Source organism: Grampus griseus (genome assembly GCF_964374135.1).
Source record: "Grampus griseus genome assembly, chromosome: 2".
NCBI classification, from domain to species: domain Eukaryota; kingdom Metazoa; phylum Chordata; class Mammalia; order Artiodactyla; family Delphinidae; genus Grampus; species Grampus griseus.
The window spans coordinates 119,969,605-119,987,037 of record NC_139018.1 but is presented as its reverse complement, the minus strand read 5'-3'; the positions used below and the strand labels follow the sequence as shown (position 1 = coordinate 119,987,037).

At 49.3% G+C, this 17,433-nt stretch overlaps 1 protein-coding gene across 2 annotated transcripts; it reads left to right on the top strand.

Moving 5' to 3' along the window:
* The first annotated feature begins 870 nt into the window (after nucleotides 1–870).
* DNAJA4 (DnaJ heat shock protein family (Hsp40) member A4) lies at nucleotides 871–16,609 on the top strand. Of its 2 annotated transcripts, XM_082647672.1 has the most exons (8): nucleotides 871–1,103; nucleotides 1,489–1,627; nucleotides 6,931–7,111; nucleotides 9,058–9,162; nucleotides 10,232–10,459; nucleotides 11,471–11,701; nucleotides 15,382–15,482; nucleotides 15,579–16,609. In XM_082647672.1, the coding sequence occupies exons 1-8, from the start codon at nucleotides 1,033–1,035 to the stop codon at nucleotides 15,792–15,794; spliced, it is 1,272 nt and encodes a 423-aa protein (XP_082503798.1). In that variant the 5' UTR covers nucleotides 871–1,032; the 3' UTR covers nucleotides 15,795–16,609. The 2 variants fall into 2 exon arrangements, with proteins under 2 accessions (XP_082503798.1, XP_082503799.1); XM_082647673.1 differs by lacking the exons at nucleotides 871–1,103; nucleotides 1,489–1,627 and adding an exon at nucleotides 2,073–2,145.
* Nucleotides 16,610–17,433: the final 824 nt, after the last annotated feature.

The window sequence follows — 17,433 nt, the reverse complement described above, 5'->3', positions numbered from 1 at the left end:
AAAGGTTACTGCTCTTCAGAGGTCTAATTGAGAGGGAAAAAGCAATGTCTCCAAGAACAGAAATGAGCAGCTTACTTTCTCTTGCAAGTTAAAAGTCATTTCTCACCCCCACTGAACACGTGGAGGAGGGGATAGTACTTGCCTCAGCCACAGGACCCAAAACGAGGCCAAGGGATCCCAGACAGGTGAGCAGTGGCCAACCCTCCCTGGCAGTGTACCATCGGCAGAAGTCAAGGCTGGGCTGGAGCAAGAAGGCCTGCAGTTCTCTGATAGTGCTGCTTCCCACGCCCACGTTCATGCAGTGGGTGGTGATCCTTGCTACCAGGCACCTGCTGGGAGCTGGGCACAGCAAAAGGAAGTCAGGGACCCGTTACTGTACCAGGCAGTGAGGGTCCTGCTGCAGTCTCCAGAACCGCTCTCCCACCCCACCCCCACGCCCACTGCGCCCACGAGCCTGCTCTGGAGGGGAGGGGGCACTGCCCACCTTTGGGAGACCTGGGGGACGTCACTGCTCACATCTAACGGGCGTCACTCCCCACATCTGGGGGACGTCAAGGGTTCCCAGTTATGGGCAGTTGAGAGAGCACCGTCCACAGCTGGAGCCAGCAAAGCACCACTGTACGTATCTGGAAGGCTTAGGCTCACCTCAGCCTTGATGATGCCCCGGGGGGCGCCAGCAGCTTCAGGAAATGGCCTCAGGAAATGCGACTCCAGCACAGTAGAGGGCCCCTACCCACTCCAAACCCCTCAAAAACGCAACAATCCGAGGCATGCCTCAGGGCGCATCCGGGACATAACCAAACAGAGGGCGGCCACACCCCCAGGGAGAGGCCGGGTGGGGACAGCAGGGCGCAGCCCTCCCAGTCCAACCCCTCGGGGCAGGGTTCCCGCCGACGCTGCCCTCCAGGCCACCTGATCTTCGAGCCAGCCGGACCCACGGACCCACGCAAGGGAAAAGGGACGGCCCCGGGGTGGCGGGGCGGCCGTCGGAAGGCGCCCTCCACTCCGAAGCCGTCTTCCAAGACCCCCAACATGGCCCGGGGCGGCAGTCAAAACTGGAGCTCCGGGTACTCAGACTGCAGGCCGGAGGAACAGGCGACCGGGTGAGCCGGGAGGTCGCGCCGGGCCGGGGCGTCGGGGGTCCGGGACTCTAACCCACCGCAGCGCCCCAGCCAGTCAGCTCCAGGCGCCGCCGGAACCTCCGCGAAGGTTCTGGGCCTTTGTGGCGTCACTGTCTCCTTGCGGAACCTTCCGCCGGCGCCGAATAAAACCCGCCGCGGAGGAGCCGGCGGCTCGAGTGCGGCGGAGCTGAGAGAGGAGGGTATCCCGGCGCAGGCGGGAGAGAGCCCCGGGCGGCGGCGGCGGCGGCGGCAACGGCAGCAGCCGTGACCGTGACCGTGACCCGCGGGCGGGCGGCGGGGGCGCGGGCCAGGGGCCCGGCTGGGGCGTCCGGGGCGCGCTGACCGTCCTGCCCGCCCCGCCCCGCAGAGAAAAGATGGTGAAGGAGACCCAGTACTATGACATCCTGGGGGTGAAGCCCAGCGCCTCCCCGGAGGAGATCAAGAAGGCCTATCGGAAGCTGGCGCTCAAGTACCACCCGGACAAGAACCCGGATGAGGGCGAGAAGGTGCGGGCCGGGCTCGCGCGGGGCCCGCCGTCAATTATTCAGCCCGGAGCTCGGGGGCTGTGAATTATTGAAGGCTGCGGGGAATCCGAGCCGCGTTTGTTGGAGAGGCGGTCGCCAGGTGCCGCGCACCACGCCGCGGGGCCGGGGCTGGGGGTGGTCCGAGGCGGAGGGGGCGCGGTGCGGTCAGTTGGAGGGCGCTTCGCCGAGCCCCAGCTTCGCCGGGCTGGGCATCTGGGCTGGTGCCGGGGCCCGAGGCGCCGGGACCCCTCGTGAGCCCCCGCGCAGCCCATTCATTCCTCCCTTCGCTCCACAAGGGCCCCTCCGAACGCCGGGGAGGGCCGGGACTGAAACGTGGGGGCCCAGTTCTCCTAGGGTTTGCGGGCATTCCTGTCGGAAAGGCAGCCAGCAAGCCGGGAAACTGAGGCACACGCGACCAGAAGAAGTTGTGTACTTGCTGGGGACGACCGGGGTTGAATTATTTTTTGCTCATATTCCCTGTTGATGCATAAGCCCTAGAGGTGAGTTTCTTTAATCTGAGTTAGTACCTTGGACAAACCCGGTGTCCTTCTTGAGAATGGCCGACTGGATTTGTTCTGTGTGCCTGTCTCCTGCCTGATCACGGTTGTCAGACATTGAATAATCACCTTTTCTTTATTAAACAGGGACATGGAGATCTTTAACCTGACACATCATTTTATATGAACATTACAGGTTTCCTGTGACAAATGACCTGCAGCGGATCCTAAGTACCAATAATAATAGGCTGAAAAATGCTCTGCATCATAGAGGCCTAAATTAAACTTTTTCATCCAGTTCACAGAGAAAGAGTCAACCTGTTTTTTATGCCCAAGGAAGCTCATTACCCACCAGAATAGGTGATTAGAAAGATCAGGCATTGATCCTTGGGAAAGCTTGTTGGCCTTCCCACTCCTCCTTTGACTTCTTGCCATTTTCTTATAAAACTTGGGGTATCCTAGATGGCTTTTGGGAGGTGGGGCTTTTGTGGTAGCTGATAGCAGTGACACCTGGGCCACTTTTGAAGCCATAGATTACCTGTCTAGCATTAGACTCGTGGAAACGACTGTAGTATCAAAATACCTGTCTGTGTTAGCTTTTCCAAGCTGGAGAAACCTGCCTAAAGAAGGTTGGCTGGGTGGCAACAGTGATAGGATATTTATATTTAGCCACAGGTGCCGAGTGTCGCTGTCACAAGTTTAAAATGCTTTCCTGGAAGACCATTTGTCTGTTACTCGTGTTCTTTCTCATCTATATTTAGGTGGCTTACTGTAGCTTTTAAAGTCACTGGCTTTCTACGTGGTGTTGGTGATTCATAGATGTGCTCCCTAAATTCACTGTAGGCTGTTTCTGTGAGTAGCCTTTAAGGAGAGCGCACCCAGGCTTCTAATTTCACGTTTCAGAGGCGGCACATGGGAAAGCCTTCTGACCCTGGTTCAGGTCAGATCTCTCCAAGAGTGAGTTCAGGCACTCTCCAAGAGTAAGTCATGGCTGTGTGCCATTGGAGTGAGTCTGCTCTTGGCGTTCTGAAGCTTTTTTTTAAATTGGACTTAACCTGTACTACATTTCTGTAGGTGTTGCCCTGCATATACCTGCCTGGGCAGAGGTGGTTGATTTGTTTTAAACTAATATTTATTTATAGCCAGATACTGAATTAGTGTCACTTAAGTGAGGCTCCTGAAGTGTCTGGCGGGTCCCTTTCAGCTTAGAGGTGGGGGGTTCTGTGATGTTCCAGGAATACTTTTCCCTTCCCACCTTCCATGAAGGGGATAAAACCCTTTAATTTAGTTCTCAGCTAAAACTTCTTCCGACCTCTGACCATAGGCTGAACCACTGGTCTAGTCCTCATCCTCATTTAATTATGATTCCTTGTTTGCTACCTGTAGTCCCTAGAAACGAAAGGGTTTGAGGAGACTGGGGACACAATTTATAGAAACTGCTGTAAAGTTCCCTAGAGAGGACTCATTCATTCATTCACTCACCAGATACCTCCTTTTTGGTCCTGCTGTGGGCTGGGCACACTGTGTAGGCCTTTTCTTTTTTGTGCAGGTTTGTGTGTAGTTCTTGTCCACTTTATCTGTTCATAGGTGGAACCTTTTAATTTTTTTCCCCCAAGTTTGTCACTTTATTAATGTCTCTTCAAAAACAGACTGAGCCAGTACGTTCCCCCTTGCTCCAGGGCAACTGAGAAGGCTATTATGGTGTTGGTCTTTGTTTTGTGGCCTGTTGTCCTGTGTTGCTAAGCATTGGGCAGTCGGTGTTTGTTGTCAGGTGTTCTGTATGGAGTCTCTACTTTTCTGCAGCTGGTTTTCTGAAAGACACACGGGCAGCGGGTCAGTAAGCGAGTCCCTTTCAGGGGTCGTGATAGGGGGCATGTTCTTCGCTATTAACCCCAGCCAGCTTTTGAGATGAGTTTGGTCTTTTGGCCAATTTTACTGTAACTTTTTTTTTTTTTTTCTTGCGGTACGCGGGCCTCTCACTGCTGTGGCCTCTCCAGTTGCGGAGCACAGACTCCGGACGTGCAGGCTCAGCGGCCATGGCTCACGGGCCCAGCCGCTGCGCGGCATGTGGTATCTTCCCGGATCAGGGCACGAACCCGTGTTACCTGCATCAGCAGGCGCACTCTCAACCACTGCGCCACCAGGGAAGCCCTATTGTAACTTTTAGTTTGAATAATAGATTTTTAAGTTAAAAGATCATAAAAGAGAGCATAACAGTGCAGAAAATTTCAGAATATTGAGGAAAACCCACCAAGTACACATCACTCTAACTGCTGTCCCTGTGTTTCTTTCCAGGCTTTCTCCAGGGTGATTGTACATGGTCATCCTGGCACACAGGGTTTTTTTTTTTCCTCACCACTGAATATTTTATAGTAAATACTTTCCCCAGTTGCTCCATAGTCTCCAAAGCCATTTTTCCAGCTGCGTAATGATCTTATTAAAGGAACTGTGGCACATTATTACAGTCTGAAAGGTGAGCTGGTCAGAGGACTAGTCTCCAATTGTGAGATGGGTGAGGGTCAGGCAGGGACTGAATTAGACTCTGGAGTGCTGAGACCCCACCCCCACCCCCAGGGTAGTGGGAGTCCCGCCCCTTTGTGAGGTCTGGCCTCTGGTTGAATGCCCCAAGTGACGGGGCATTACTTTTCCTTTTTAGAGTAATCATCCGTTCTGTTAAGTGCAAAAGTCTTTCAATTATCCAGAGTGTTTCTAATGGACATTCTCTTGAAGCATGTTTACCTAGTACAGACAGGCCCAGAGACTCCCTGGGGGCAGCCTGGCCTGGTTGTTTTCTGATCTTCCTTACCGGGCACCTAATCCCTACACCTTATTTTCCTTCTGTGGAAAGGAGTGGTGGTGAACGATACCTACTTCTTTACAGAAATGGTGGGAGAATCAACGCACCAAAAGACCTAACTACCTTGAGTATGATTCTGATGTCTCTAAGACAGTTTTTTAAATTACCCAGTTGTTAGCTATTATTTATTAGCTATCACTTATTATTTATTAGTTACTTATTAGATCTCTATCGGGGATCTGTAGTACAAGAGAAAACCTAGTGTCTGTCAGTTTCCATATTTGTATATTCAAAGTACTTTTTTTTCCCTGTATTTTTTTTTTCTTCCTAAACCATTCCCCTGGAGGGCGAAGACCCTATCTCACTTATTCATTTCTCAATTCCCAGAATTGAGCCATTCATATAACAAGTATTTACCAGGTACCTTCTACAGGCCAGACAGTGTTCTAGGTTTGGGGATATGGCAGTGGACAAAGCTGACCTAACCACCTGTCCTCATGGAGCTGACACTGCAGTGGGGACACCATCCCAGCAGTAAGTGCTCTGGTATTGGGGAACAGCAAGGAGGCCAATGGCACACGAGCAGAATTGCGGGGAGCTGGAGTCAAAGGTGTCAGTTTGGGCTTGTAGACCAGAATAAGAACTGGCTTTTACTCCAAGTGAGCCGGGCCCCTTGGAGGGCTTGGGGCAGAGGACTGACGTGATTGGCTGGCAAGTTCTGGCTGCTGTGCAGAGAACAGACTGAAAGCTGAGGTGAAGGCGGAAGATGGGAGTCCAGTGAGGAGGTCACTGTGGCTATCCAGGCCAAGGAGGGTGTCCTCCTCCAGGGCGGGCGTGGTGGTGGTAGTGGTGAGAAGGGATGGATTTTGGATATTTTATGTGGTGTTTTGATTTTATGTTAAAAACTTCCATATATCTGCAGAAAAGGTGAGAGTGGTACAATGAACACCTGCCTTTCTTTCACGTACCTTCACTGATTATAAATAGGTCGTCACATTTGCTTTCCCTATATTATTATTATTTGCTAAATCTTTTGAGGGTAAGTTGCATACATCATAACCTTTCAGCCCTAAATGTTTATCCTTGGGAAAACAACATCCTTGTACATAATCACAGTACATTTATCAAATTTAAGAAGTTTAACATTGAGAAAAAAATTCCCATTTTCCCAGTTGTTCCAGTGTCCTTTGTAGCAATTTTTTCCCCAGTGCAAGATCCAGTCCAGGATCCAATCCAGGGTCACACACTGCATTTAGTTTTCCTGTCTTTTAGTTTTGCCGAATATACTTCAGTTTGGGTTTTCTGATTCTTTTCTTACAGTTGGATTCCAGGATACCTTTTTGGCAGGCATGTGACACATGGGGTGTTCTGTCTTAGGGTACAGGAGATGGACATTTGAAGGTAGCACCAGAAGGACTTGTTGACAGATAAGATGTGAGGGAGAGGAAATGAGGTTTTGGAATTGCCAATAAGTGAGCTATGGGGGAGACTATGGGAGGGGCAGGACTTTGGGGGGGAGATCAGGACAGATTTGCTCACAGTGTCTGCAGCCTGCATGCGGATGGATGCTCACAGGATGTCTGTAGTTGCATTTTATGCTAGTAACCTAGGAAAGCAGCCCTCCTGAGCTGGAAAGCAGCCCTCATGGGCTTTATCCAGTTGTAGGTTAAGCCCTGGCCTGGTCTCACTGTATCTTAGCTCCATTCTACTTCTTCCTGTCTGGTGCGGCCTGAGGAGGGAGAAACTCCTCCTTACTGCTCTGTATCCTTATTCTCTGCAGTGGCCCTGCCTCTCATCCCTTAGTAATGTTTGCCCTATGTATCCCACTCTACAAAGGGATTAAATGGAAAAGTCAGGTTTCAGATAACATATAGACCTGCTAGTTTGGGGGGTTGGGTGTAGAATCCCTCTGTCATTGCATTTATATGGTGGGTTTGCTTCATGAACAACTCAAACCTTCTCTTTTTAATCTCTCTTTTTTTCTTTTGAAGTTTAAGCTCATATCCCAGGCATATGAAGTGCTTTCAGATCCAAAGAAAAGGGACATTTATGACCAGGGCGGCGAGCAGGCAATTAAGGAAGGAGGCTCAGGCAGCCCCAGCTTCTCTTCCCCCATGGACATCTTTGACATGTTCTTTGGTGGCGGAGGACGGATGGCTAGAGAGAGAAGAGGTAACTGCTTTGAAAGACGTTAAGCAAGTTTTATAGTTTCCAAATTGTACGTGTTGCTGGAATCAGGACAGATCATGCCTTAAAAGGGTGTAGTTGTCATGTTTGGGGATCATTAGCTTTAGTTCATCGCTTGTTTAGTCTACCTGGAATCTCTTAGTGCATTTAGCAATTAATTGCCTGACACCTTCCCAACACCACATATAAAGGAGCAAATGGGGAATTCCCTGGTGATCCAGGGGTTAGGACTCGGTGCTTTCACTGCTGGGGCCTGTGTTCAGTCCCTGGTCAGGGAACTAAGATCCTGCAAATGGTGTGCCCCGCCCCCCCCCCCCCCCCCCACACACACACACACAAAAAAGGAGCAAATGGCGGTGAGGAGAAAGGAGGAAGTTCAAGTTCACCTTGCCCTCTTTTTCTCTTTTGTTGGGGTCAGGTTCCATTTATGTTCCTAAGGGACATAAATGGCACCTCCTGTGGTTATTAGTGATACCTCTGCCGAGAGTGCTCTTCTCCCCTCCTGCACGCTTCCTCCCAGGCCTCCTGACTTGGGCCAGGGCCCGCGGGCTCTATTTCCGGCTGGTGCTCTGCCATGTGCAGTGTGGCCTCATTTTCTCAGCCTGCTCAGGAGATTTTCTAGGTAACAAAATTTACCCCTTGATGTTTGAACATCTTTGTAAAAGAAACTACTTTGCCTGTCTCTTCAGAATGCATTAGGACTAGCAGCTTCATCCCCAGAGGTGAATTGAGAGACTTAGCTATTGGTGAAATGGCCCCAGGCCCCCGTTTTTGAGTTCTGGGTTTGTTCTTCCTAATTTTTCTATACCTCTTACCTCCTGCCAGGCTCTGGACTGTCACCTCTGTTACCAGTGGTCTCTAATAGCCCCCTTCCCCTGTCCTGCTTACGGTTGATACTCTGCTTTGGACCTCAAAACCAGATAGATAACCAAGCTTATTAAAATCCTGGGTGAAATCAAGATAAGCTCTGCACTGAGGTTTAAGAAGGGTGGTTTGAGGTCAACAAGAGGCCCCTGGAAAAATAAGGCTGTACTTGTTCTCACATTATAATTGACTTTGAGCTTTGAAAAGCTTGGCTGTCAATTCTGTGAATACAGTGTGCTGAAAATCACAAAGGGTTTATTAGGGAAAAATCCTTACCCTGTTTTCTGGGTATGTTGCCTGCTCATATAATTGACAGTGTGGATGTGATTAAAACCTTGGGTATCCTCTTGCCTAGCTCTCTCACTGTCTTGAGATGAACAACTTCACGCCCTTAATTAAGTCATCTCTCAAAGTTGACAGCCAATAAACAAGGACATCATCTCGGTGACTTCGAGAGCCCTATGGGCAGCAGAGAGGGACCTGATGCTGTGGGTCCTGGCAGGCTGGTATGGTGCCAGAGCAGACAGACTCCCACCCTGAAGATGAAAGGCCCACTGTCCTGGATGCACAGACAAGATTTCCACAGATGAAAGCGTTCCCACTTGGCCACAAGACACAGAAGGGCTCAAAAATTAAAGGACGTTATGTTCAAGGAAGAGTTTCAGTTAAAGGTCCAGAGACTGACTTCGTGCATCATCTATAAGGAGAGGGCTCCTTTCATGGGGAGAACCTAGTTAACCAATCTCATTGGTTAACGTTGCCTTGGGTTTCCTCATTGATCTCTCATTCTCAGATTTGTTTTAGCAAATAAAGATGAAAGTCTTTGACATCTATAAATGATTGAATAATTAGCTCATAGCTAGAAAGGGTATTAGTTCTCATACTGGCAAAGGGCCAGAGGATGGGCCAGGTGTGACAGAAGCAAGCATTGCTTCCCACAGGGAAGGGAATGAATGACACAGGCACAGTTTGAGACTTCACACCACTAAAGGTCATATGGGTGGTATTTAATACAGTGGTATATTTAATACAGTATTACTAATTGGTCTTCTTTTTCCCTCGGTAAGGCAAGAATGTTGTACATCAGTTGTCTGTAACTCTTGAAGATTTATATAACGGAGTCACAAAGAAATTGGCTCTCCAGAAAAATGTAATTTGTGAGAAATGTGAAGGTAAGAATTTCTGAATGAGTCTCATAGTTCTGGTCCCTTAGATCTGGAAACAATTCTTACTGTTTTACAATTCAGAGAAAAATAATTTATCTTTTTAAATGTGAAGGTCAGAGATTGCAAACAGGTAGCCTGAGGGGCAAATCCATTTCATTTGGCCCTGTACATTTTTTATTTGGACTGCACATTTATTTAATATGTTGACAATTATTTTAAAAATATAAAAATCAAGAATGGTTGACCCAACCTAGGGGTCGGCAGACTTTTGCTGTAAAGGGCCAGATGATAGGTATTTCTGGGCTTCGTGAGCCATGCAGTCCCTGTCATAACTATTCAACTCTTATCGCAAAAGGAGCGATTGGGCTTCCCTGGTGGCGCAGTGGTTGAGAGTCCGCCTGCCGATGCAGGGGACATGGGTTCGTGCCCCGGTCTGGGAAGATCCCACATGCCACGGAGCGGCTGGGCCCGTGAGCCATGGCCGCTGAGCCTGCGCTCCGCAACGGGAGAGGCCACAACAGCAAGAGGCCCGCGTACCGCAAAAAAAAAAAAAAGGAGCCATAGACCGTAAACAAGCAGATGACATACCTGTCCTTCCAATAAAGCTTTATTTACAAAACCAGTCAGCTGGCCATAGTTTGCTGTCCTTGATTTAAATGTAAATGTAATTAACGTAATTTTTAAAAATCTGATTTTTCAAGAAAAGTCAGATCTGGTGACTTGGTCACACATTGTCCCGCAGAGAAGTGGCTGGGCTGGGTAGCCACCCTCGTGGACAGGGCTGTTTTCTCCAGTCTCCACTGGTCACACGTAGGCATTCACATTTGGTGAAGTTAAAGCAATGAATTTATCTTGGTATAGCCAAACGCACAAATGTTTGTGCTTACATGTTAACATCTGGATATTGTCTGCTTGGCTAGAATCATCCAGGCTCTTCCACATGGCTTTTCATGATTGTAAATAGTCAGAATTCAAACCCCAGTGTCCAATTTCATGGCTCATGATCCTTCTCTGGTGGCACCCAGCAGAGATGCTTCTAAGGGAAGAGCACAGCCTTGTTCCTGTCTCCCCACAGGCGTTGGTGGGAAGAAGGGATCTGTGGAGAAGTGCCCAGTGTGCAAGGGGCGAGGGATGCAGATTCACATCCAGCAGATCGGGCCGGGCATGGTGCAGCAGATCCAGACCGTGTGCATCGAGTGCAAGGGCCAGGGCGAGCGCATCAACCCCAAGGACCGCTGTGAAAGCTGCAGTGGTGCCAAGGTCATCCGAGAGAAGAAGATTATCGAGGTGCATGTGGAGAAAGGTGAGTCTGTGCAGCAGTAGCGCCCCACGCTGGTGGACGTGCATCTGAGGTGCTGATTGTGGGGCACAAGGGTTAGGTATCGGGGAAACGAGACACAGCACAAGTGGTATTTAAATGCCGTTAGAGTGTGCCGTCAGTTCTTCCAATTCCCAGGGCATCTTCCATTGACCCTCCCTGGCTTTATTTCCATCCATGTCACCTGCCAAAGTTTTCTTGCTTACAAAACTTCTTTGTAAGGTTTTCCAATGCCCTGGAAGTCACTTAACCTTGATTTTGGTTAATTGCCCTCTCTTGCCCTTCTCAAACTATTACTTTAGAGTCACTGGGAGTGTTATTCCTAATGGCTTTTGTCGCTCATTGGCCGTAAAAGCTTATCTAAGTCTTCACAGCTGTATGTCCCTTTTCTCCACACATTTCCCCTCGGTTGCAGCAGATTCTCCCAAATCTAGCACCTTCCTCCTGCTGTTCATTTTGCCTGGGGCCATCATTTTAGGGTCTTTTTCCCTCTTAGTTGTTCCCCCTGATCATTCTGTGGCTTCCTAATCCAGCAAATGTATTTAGGTGAGAGACCAAAGTACACAAATCAACACCCAAACCAGCACACACGTGGAGGGACTGAACACTGTGCCTGTGTGCACAGAGACTTAGTAGAAGGCCCCCAGAGCCCAGTGCTGCTTGTGCGTCAAGAAGCAGGCGGGGACCTTCTGCTCACAGTGCACTGTCAGCTGTGGCATCGCATGGCCAGGAGGGCGGGGAGTGCGTGGGGAACTTGCGATGTGGCGGCCTCGTTTCCCACTCTCCCTGCTGCACACTTGGCTGAGGAACCTCGTTATGCCGAGGAGAGTGAGGCCTCTTGGTCAGTGGTAATCCCAGCCCCAGGCCTGCACGAGGTTGGGAGGTTTGATGAATAAAGAACCCCCAGAGGGCTCTCTGTGAGCCTTCTTCAAAAGCTTTGTCGGAAGTATGGTTTTAAAGAGAAGTGGCTAATCAGAAAGGGATGATGTTTCATAGGTATGAAAGATGGGCAAAAGATACTGTTTCATGGAGAAGGCGATCAGGAGCCTGAGCTGGAGCCTGGTGATGTCATAATTGTGCTTGATCAGAAGGATCATAGTGTCTTTCAGAGACGAGGCCATGACTTGATCATGAAAATGAAAATTCAGCTTTCTGAAGCCCTTTGTGGCTTCAAGAAGATGATAGAAACACTGGATGATCGAGTCCTTATTATTACATCCAAATCAGGTAATGTTTCAAATGTGTTTCCTTGTAGTTCTTCTGTACGTTTGGCATAATGATGCTGGCAGCTTAGCCTGGTTTCACATTCAAGGTTGACTTCTGTTGCACAAGTTAGTGTGACTTGATTTTCTCTAAATTTAAAGTCATCACTAGGGACTTTTGAGAATTTTATGAATTTCTTTTATAATCTCCACGAAAAAAATTCAGTTTTGGGGAAAGAGCCTCAAAACAGGAATCTTGGGGATCTAAACTTCTACCTGGAACCTTCCAATTTAACTTAAATTTTTTTAAAATTAACTTTTTTTTTTTTTTTTTGCGGTACGCGGGCCTCTCACTGTCGTGGCCTCTCCCGCTGCAGAGCACAGGCTCCGGACGCGCAGGCTCAATGGCCATGGCTCACGGGCCTAGCCGCTCCACGGCATGTGGGATCCTCCCAGACCGGGGCACGAACCCGTGTCCCCTGCATCGGCAGGCGGACTCTCAACCACTGCACCACCAGGGAAGCCCTAAAAATTAACTTTTGTATAATAATACACACCTGATAATAGGTGGTGTTTTTCTATCAAATGGTGATCTGTGCTGATTCATCCATGTTTCTCTAGCCTCTGTGTTGTCGATTACATGTGAGAGACATTTTAAAATAGAATTTTCCTGAAAAAAAAAGACATTGCCTGCCAGCTTATCCTTGGCGGCTTCTAGAGAACCGCCCGTCTGCACACAGGCACAGGAGCTTGAGGGAGCTGCCTCTGGACCCAAAGGGTTCTCAAAGGCCTGAGAGCTCAGCCTGCCAGCATGTGTGTAGATGCCAGGCTCCCAGCTCCCAGGAGGGCTAGTGTTCACTGCAGTTGAGTCCATGCCTGGAAGGGGCTGTGAGGAGGCCAGGCAAATTGGAGAAGGGAGAGAGGCCAGGCTGGGGCCCTCAACTTGAAGCTGCCTCCGAATAGCACTTCAGGTCAGTTGTCCATGTCAAAGAATGTCTGGACAGGTGCGGTGGTGGCTGAGCCACCCAGACATCCGTGACCCCATCACTGGCCGTGAGCAGTGCCGCTCTGGTCCCCTCGCTGGCCACAGGGTTAGGGAGTGACTTCTCCTGTGGGTATCTGAGGCTTAGGCTAGAGGGATAGGCTCAGAGCTGGGATGGGAGGTAACCAGCCAATAAGCCTGTCCGAGGGCAGTGTAATTAAGACCCTAAGTCCAGTAGAGTGAGCCACCTTGCCTCCCCAGCCTCCATCCAGGGCTTTCCTGCCTCTGTGTCCATTTCTCTCTTCCCCTTTCTGGCCTGTTCTCTTTCTCTGCCACTCTCCTCTTTGGCTTTTTCTGTTTCCTCTTTTCTGGGTATAAGTGAAATGGAATTATATATCCAAGTCTTGATCAGAGGTTTGTTTTGGGTTTTTTTGCTTTTGTTTTTTACTTTTTATTTGGAAACAATTTCAGACTAACAAAAAGTTGTAAAAATAAAAACAGTATGAAGACCACGCATGTATGATTTGCCTATTGTTAAAATTTTACCCTGTTTGATTTTTCATTTCTGTGTTTGTGTATAGATATACTTAAGGATTGTGGAAAAGCACTGCAGTATAATGAAAATATGCATGAAAATTTAAAACACAGCACCTTCCTTTAGATTCCATTCTGTAAGCCTCCCAAGGTACCCAATTCCTCCCCTCACTTCTGTAGGAAAGTTTGGGGATCATAGTTCACACAAAACCCTAGGCCACAGGCTGTGAGAGGGTGTGTGCCCAAGACCCCTGGTATCATGTCCAAGACCCCCAACATTGTCTCAGACCTGATTCCAGTCCTTCGGGGAGCATGAGCTGGGCAGCATCTTTGGGGTGCTGTGTAACTTCTTTGCGAAAGCTAGTCCTTGGCCAAGCTCCCTGGAGCAGGGGCCTCTGCCATGGGATTGGAACCCAGTGTTCCTTGCTGCCTCCCAGCTGATCCCAGCCACAGGGAAACTGGGAGCCAAGGACGAAAGAGAGGAAGTGAGCCCCAGAGGGAAGGAAGTCGTAAACCCCGAGAAACCCATTTCATTGCTTAGTTATAAGGAAGGGCAGGGTGTCCAGAAAACCTTCTGCTGGAGATTTCTCTTGTGCTTTTTCTTTTTGCTCATTTATCTTGGTTTGAGTTCTTTTCTTTCACCTCTTTTCTTGTTTTGGCTTATTTCTCTTTCCTTCATTTCCTCTTCTCTCTTCTGCTACTGAAGTGCCTTCCTCGCCAGAGGCCTTTAGGCTGTCTTGAGCATGGCTGAGAATCAGGAGATTAAAGAAAAAAGTGCCTTAAGAGCTTCACCAGGGTGTGATCCCCCTGAAGGCAGATTTGTACCTCACAGAAGAGCTGGCTCATCATCTCTTTCCTTCTCTTACACGTGGTTGCCCATGCTTGGTCCCACAGTTTCCCTGCCCCGCGGTGAGTTAGAAGCAGAAGCTTGAGGAGTTGTGCTGAGAGCAACAAGAAGTGTGACACCTGACAGGAGCAAAGAGACAGAAAAGCTATTAAAAACAAAGCAAAGACCATAACAAGCCCAGCAGCCTGGGGCCATTTAGCTAATGGGCTCCTCCTGCAATCAGCAGCTCTGAGGGCCACATGTGAGTCACAGCCCTGCACTGAATGACCCCCAAGGAGAGAGTCCTTCACACCCTTTATTTTAAAAACTCCCATGAGATGCTTTAAAAGATTTCCTCTTGGGGCTTCCCTGGTGGTGCAGTGGTTGAGAGTCCGCCTGCCGATGCAGGGGACACGGGTTCGTGCCCCGGTCTGGGAAGATCCCACATGCCGCGGAGCCTGCGCGTCCGGAGCCTGTGCTCCGCAACTGGAGAGACCACAACAGTGAGAGCCCCGCCTACCGCAAAAAAACAAAAGATTTCCTCTTGAGAGAGTTCATCCAGGGGAGTGGGATGCTGAATAAATGAGTGTTTGGGCTCCCCCCAACCATTTTTTCTGAACATTTGTTTCTTTGTCCATTTTCATTACTGAGCTGAAGAACATACTTTTTAAAGAGACCCTTTTATCCCTTTTCTTTTCATGTTTGGAAGGAAATGATATTTTTAGATTTGGGGGCAAACCAAGAGCTCTGGGGGGACTAAACTCCCACGATTCCTTTTAAAAAAGTGTAGAATTAAGATCCAGCCCACCAGCTCCTGGAGACTGCCTGTGGCCGGAGCCACCTTGTGAGCCCCCCACCTAGAAGGCTGGCTCTCCTGCCAGGTGGGGTCTGGCTGGACTCTGAGGCCCATTCCTGCTCCAAGCTCTGCTTGAGTCTGTGAGGAGCACACTCTCCTCCCACTCATGGGAAGGTTGTAGTGACAGCCTGACGCAAGAGGCAGGCTGACAGGTATCGCCCCTGTTTACCCGGACTGAGTGTTGACTCCCAGTTCACTGTTTTAAACCAACCTTATGATGGAGGCTTCAGCCCGCTCCTCCTTGGGTACACTGCAGGAGCCCCGTGCGTGGGTCAGAGAGGGTTCCACTCCCGCCCCCCTCCCTCTCATCCCCCTCACCCAGCCGGTTCCTCTGACAGGCATCCTTCTGGTCGGGACCAGCTTTTTAGTCAGATGCCCTGTGACCCCTGCCTTTGCCTGCTGCTGTGGGGGTGATGGTGTCTGCGCCAGGCTCTCCCAACACGGGGACTGACCTCTCCAGGCTGCCCTCCATCTTCCTGTTTCATAAGTAAACCTTCTCTGCGGCAGGTGAGGTGGTAAAGCACGGGGACCTGAAATGTGTGCGTAATGAAGGAATGCCAATCTACAAAGCACCCCTGGAGAAAGGGGCTCTGATCATACAGTTTTTAGTAAGTGCATGTGTTTTATTCTCATGGGACATATAATTAAATGCCTTAACTGGGAAGGGAAGAAAGAACTGCTCTTTCCCACCTCACCCTTTACAGGTTATTTTTCCTGAAAAACACTGGCTATCTCAAGAGAACCTTCTCCAGCTGGAAGCTCTGCTCCCTCCTCGACAGGAAGTCAGGATTACAGATGACATGGATCAGGTGGAGCTGAAGGAGTTTAATCCCAATGAGCAGAACTGGCGCCAGCACAGGGAGGCCTACGAGGAGGATGATGACGGGCCCCGGGCCGGAGTGCAGTGCCAGACGGCATGATGTGGCCCGGCCGGACTAGCACGTGATGAATGTATAAAGTTGGCACAATGAAAATGGCATCGCTTTAATGGCCTCGTGTTTGGGGTGTCCTGTGTATGTGTTCAGCATTCTCAACTGCTGAGTGTCTTTTTGGTTTTTCTTTTTTTTTCTTTTGGTTGTAACTTAAGTTATAGCTTAATTTATATTTAAATGTTTTAAGTGTAAATCACTCTAGTCTGCATATGGAATCTGTTTATTTACATTTTCAGGATATTTCTGAGATGCCAGTGACCGCACTGACACTTTGTGCTTCTAGTGGCTTTGCCATAGTTCAGTTCCACCAATAAAGCACAGCCCAGACGACAGCACTCAGCCCCTTACAAACCTCCAGGCATGAAGTGGGCGACCTGGCCCAAGTCTAGCTCTGCGGTTTCTTCCCCTCCCCACCTCCCGCATAATGGCAAAGTTACTGAGGGCATGATCTCAGGGCTGCTCATGTGACATTTCTGAATCTACATTCTAGATGCTTCTCCTCAAGAATAAAAGCACATCTGTGGGTTGGGCTTGGCTGCAGTGCCTGGTTCACGCTGAGTGGGCTTCAGGGCCAGCTTGGTTCCCACTGTCCTGCGCCCTTGAATGCTTGGAACGGGGTGTGTGTCTGATCATCTCTCTTGGAAGCTTCCTGAACCTTCCAGGCCTTGTGGTGAGGACAAACCAGTGTTTTAAATGAAACGCTGATAAAACTGTTTGCCTGCGCCCCCCGCACCTTGTTTTCTGTTGTTTTATTTTCTGTTGACAGCATTTGCAGTGCTCTCCCACCGAAGTGCTTACTTGTAAAGATAACGAAACCATCCATGTCTGCAGCAGCCTCAGTGCAACGGAATCCACGGGAGATGCTGGTGGTTCAGCCCTGTGGCACAGCCAGCTCCCCTGTCTGACCAGTGATCCTGGATGACTTGAGGGTCTGGAAAGGCACCACCTCATTCTCCCAGATTGAACTCCCTTCCAAAGGATGGTTCCTCTCCTTGCACAGCCATATCACAAAGGGCTTCCTGCTCAAGGGATAATGTTTTAGTGAGAACTGAAGTTCTACTCTGGACCGCAGTCTGTATGGACTACCACTGTAAATGATAACTTGTTGGGAGGGATATTATTCATTAACTCCTGGCAGGCAGACTACAATTTAAATTTAGGGTTACCTCAACCTTTAGCCATTACTGCTCCTTTCCTTCCCACAACAGTCATGAAGAAAAACTCCTGCCTTCTAAGCTGCTGGGTTAAAGCAGAGGCCACTTTTCAGATCCACCCTTATTGGTTATACAGTATCTGAGAGTTTGACTCAGACCAGGGACCTCCCCAGGAGGGCCAAAGGGTAGATGAGACCCATGGCAGGTAGGTCCAGCGGATGGACCAGGCTCCAGCTGGCTAGTGGGTGGGCATAATTTGCTCAAAATAGGTATAGAAAGAGCCCACCTGTCCCACTTTGACCATCAGTCAGGAAAGACATAAAACCTATTCTTCCAACTAAGCCTATATGAAAATCAATTGACGAATGGACCACAACTCCAGGGTGTTGTTTCTGTGCTGCGACTTCCTAATAAATTATTGCTAGAAAACTGTCTAGTTGATGATGAGGCAAAATTACATTCAGCTCCTTGTC

Excerpts from the sequence above, each read along its gene's own strand:
- DNAJA4 (XM_082647672.1), top strand. The coding sequence starts at position 1,033 with ATGGCCCGGGGCGGCAGTCAAAACTGGAGCTCCGGGTACTCAGACTGC. Across the intron at positions 1,628-6,930 it reads ACCCGGATGAGGGCGAGAAG|TTTAAGCTCATATCCCAGGC; the intron begins GTGCGGGCCGGG and ends TTTCTTTTGAAG. Across the intron at positions 10,460-11,470 it reads CGAGGTGCATGTGGAGAAAG|GTATGAAAGATGGGCAAAAG; the intron begins GTGAGTCTGTGC and ends GATGTTTCATAG.